General features: G+C 44.9%; 1 protein-coding gene across 1 annotated transcript; it reads right to left on the bottom strand.

Annotated features, from left to right (window-relative positions):
• Positions 1-1,262: 1,262 nt before the first annotated feature.
• Positions 1,263-3,349, bottom strand: LOC127317863 (ethylene-responsive transcription factor 1). Its single transcript, XM_051348462.2, has 3 exons — positions 2,952-3,349; positions 1,638-2,471; positions 1,263-1,557 (listed from the first exon to the last, which is right to left on the bottom strand). Exons 1-2 carry the CDS (start codon positions 3,211-3,213, stop codon positions 1,678-1,680), a joined length of 1,056 nt encoding a protein of 351 aa, XP_051204422.1. The 5' UTR covers positions 3,214-3,349; the 3' UTR covers positions 1,263-1,557; positions 1,638-1,677.
• Positions 3,350-3,731: the final 382 nt, after the last annotated feature.

Genomic DNA, 3,731 nt, shown 5'->3' with positions numbered 1-3,731 from the left:
ATACATATAAGCATCGTGTCTCTGGTTTAAAATTGAGTTGACTATAAGCGTATGCAATTGAGAAACTACAAACTGAGAAAATCATGTGCGATTGTTGCACTCAACAGCGACCTAGTCCAGAACAACTTGACCAGAAAATCATGTCAAGCAAATATTTGTAACTTGTGGTGTGCATTGTTGCAAGTATTAGAAAGGAGCATGTTGGTTCCATAACGTACTGATTAGCAGAGCTACTGTGCTCAGCTAGAGATGTCAACGCTTCAATGTTAGCCGGCACAACCTCTTTCCCTATCGCCGTATCGCATACAAAGAGTTGATCTTAACAAGTGTTGATGCTCATTGTCCTTGATCACAAGCACCAACTGCAAGACATAAATTTCCTCAGCTCAAACAATATGGCTCATCTTCACTGATTGAGCTGGAAAAACATATATCAACCCCTTCAATAAATAAGTACGGAAATGCTTAGCGAAGACAGGCATTTAACCGAGTAACAATGGTACACAATACCATTTTGTTCCAAAGATTTTCAGCATGAATTTCAGGTCGACAAATGAGCTCCAGTCATATAAAGAAATCTGCATCCTACTGGTATCTATCAAACATGTCAGCTAGCTCACCAAACAAATGTAGTGGTTGTTCAGCTCACTACAATTCAAAAATCTATCAACACGTGGTCTTCATATGGCGAGTACAACATGGTAAGCTCGGTATGGTCATCGTACATGATCAAGTCAAGAACAACTCCACTACTTTACTATAAATTGGGAGAGTATTGCCAACCGCCACGATATTTCAGAGAAATTGGCTGACATGAAGTTCGTTCCACTGTCATTGTCCCTCAGTGCCGGTAGTGGGGCTAGACATGGAAGGCATCAGAGAATGGAGACATGCGAACTCAGTCTCACGTTCTTTATCATTCTGGTCTCAAAGCCACAATCTTTATCACTCCGGTCATTCCCGGTAATTCCACTCCTGAGAAACCTAGTTGAAAGTACAATTGCAGGAACGATGACTAGTTTACCACATCTTCGGTAAGCAGCAAACTAGTCCAATATATCTTAGACTTGGAAGCTGTCAATCCAGTATAATACAAATACAGCTGTAGTTCAAGAAATTTAGTATAGAAGAATGCTGGCCAATATGGTAATATGTTTATGCCATGTCAATATACTAGATGCTAATTACCCCAAAATCCGCAATAACCATGACAAGGTACTCAAGCAGACTCCCAGCATTGCAGCAAATGATGAACTAGCGTATTAGCAAAACAAAGCATCAGATAGACACAATTGGCTACAAATTCAAAGTTTTACAGTCTTTTGTGCCAATTACAATAAGGTAGAACAAAAATACAACATAGAGTGCTCCAGTCGCATACTAGTTCCACAGATAGATACTCAAGTAGGGTACAGAACATAGATCCATTGCAACATATCACTTCAGACTTTTGCGATCAAACTGACATTTAAGCTAGATATAAACGTATACAAACATAACTACTGCTCAACAGAGGCGCCTGACACAAGCACTTCTTGATGTCCAGAATACTTATTCCTGAAAAATGAAGTGGGGTAGTTATGGAAATGGAAACTCAAGTATAACAGTGAGTTATTTCAACAGTTGCGGATGCTTACCCTTTGCCTATATGTACAGGCACCAATTGACCTCAGAGCCTCAGTAGAAATCGGCAGAAATGGGCATGTCATCGAAAGTCCAAAGGTCCATGTTGCTGACCATGTCCTCAGACCCGTCACAGCTTAGAATGTTGTCAAGTGACTCATCTGAAGCACCATCCATGAGGAACTTCATGTATGGTTCCAAGTCGGCGAGATCAACATTAGCAGTACCCATCACAGGAGGTAGTGATACATCACTGGCATTGTTCTGAAGGAATGCAGATTCATCAACCTCGGTGGAGGTGGGAATGGATGCAAGCACAGATGTGATATCAGGGGTCTTGGTACCATTCTCCCAGCTAAAGTCTGAGCAACCAAAGGAGTTGCTCCCCTGGTCAGAGGAAAGATTCATGAAAGGAACCTCAGCTGCATTAACTGCAGGCACAAATGACATGTTCTGAGGCTGCACAAATGGCTCACAGACGGTGTAGTCAACAAGAGGATAGGAATACACGTTTGTGTTGGCCACGGCGTTGACTATAGGCTTCTCTTCGGTGTTGAACTCAGGCAACGTCACAAAGGTAGGCTTAGCGCAGTGCTTTTGAGAAGCCACAGGAGCCTCATCTGGGAAATTGACCTTTGCCTTCTTGCCACGGATCCTTCTTGCTTCAGCATCATAGGCTCTGGCAGCTTCCTCGGCAGAGTTGTAAGTGCCAAGCCAGACACGGACACCCTTGCGAGGGTCTCTGATTTCAGCAGCCCATTTACCCCAAGGGCGGCGGCGGATGCCCCTGAACTGGGTCTTTCTCTTCCTTTTGGCGGACCCTGATGCACAGCCATCAACAGCAGCAGCTGTACATGCATTTATTCAATCAGGATGAAGCACAGAGATAAAGATTTAAGTTTACACATAATAAAGTCAGGGTAAGTCAAAACTTAACATTAACGAAAAGTCTAATTCTCAGGAACAGCCCAACTCATATGCTTGTGAGGAAGCTCGATCTATGGACCAGTAGGAGTACCCACATGATATCATATTCATGATTTAGGAGAGTTATCCTAAAAACTAAGGATGGACACAGCACCAGAGATTGTGTTATAAAAAAAAAGACACGGCACCAGAGACTAGACAAATAGACAACATGGACTCGCTGAATTAACGGACTTAAGATGAACATTTGCACAGATTTAACTTGATAGCAAACAAATCGAAGGTGCAACTAGCTAATCCGAGCAGCAGATCATCTAAGAAACTCAAATCGATCTCCCAAATCCTAAACAGAATTAGGTTCCACAGATCCAAAGCCGGTGACCCAAAAAGGGCGGCTATACCTGAGGCGACGCGTTTCCTGCCGGCGGAGAAGGGCTTGACCTCGTCCTCGGACCAGATCTCGGCCTCCCCGAGCCCCTCCTCGAAGCCCTCGAAGTCGGCCTCGAAGTCCTCGTAGCTCTCCTCCTCCTCGGGCACGCGGCGGCGCCTCGCCACCGGAGCATCTCCCGTCGGCCCCTTCTTCTTCTGGTTCCGCCAGAGGGGGCCGTCCGTGACCCGGCGCGGCGGCGGGATGATGTCGGAGAGGATCGCGCCGCCGCACATGGCTGGTGTCTGGTGAGATGCGGCGGGAGCAGGTGGGACAAGGGGAAGAGCGACAGAGCAAAAGCGAAAGAAACGAGAGACGGCAGGCTCGGTTGGTGTGGTGTGGGATGCGTTGTTGCGCACTTGGGCGGAGAGCGCATAAATACGTACTTGTTAGGAAACTCCGCGAGGTGACGCCACTTTTTTTTCTTCCGAAACGAAGGCAAAAAAAGAAAAAAAACAAAGAACAAGACGTGACAGCACTATGTCTGGAATTCGAGCCGGCTCGCTAAATCTCGGTTAACGCCGACTTACCACGCTAATTCAGATTTGAAGATCGGCTCGGCTCGGCTCGACTCGCAAAGTTTGCCAGTAACTCCTCAACAAGTGTCAAAGGAACAGGTATAACATATGATGATTTTTTTCTGGTTATTTGAGTACACATCAATTATTATAAATATGGTACCACAACAATACAACTGATAAACTGCACCAATCAATAATTATATCACAAAAATAATATTGGCAATTCATTTAGC

The sequence above is a fragment of the Lolium perenne genome, chromosome 7 (assembly GCF_019359855.2).
Source record: "Lolium perenne isolate Kyuss_39 chromosome 7, Kyuss_2.0, whole genome shotgun sequence".
In the NCBI taxonomy this organism is placed as follows: Eukaryota; Viridiplantae; Streptophyta; class Magnoliopsida; order Poales; family Poaceae; genus Lolium; species Lolium perenne.
This window is presented reverse-complemented; position numbering and strand designations above follow the sequence as displayed.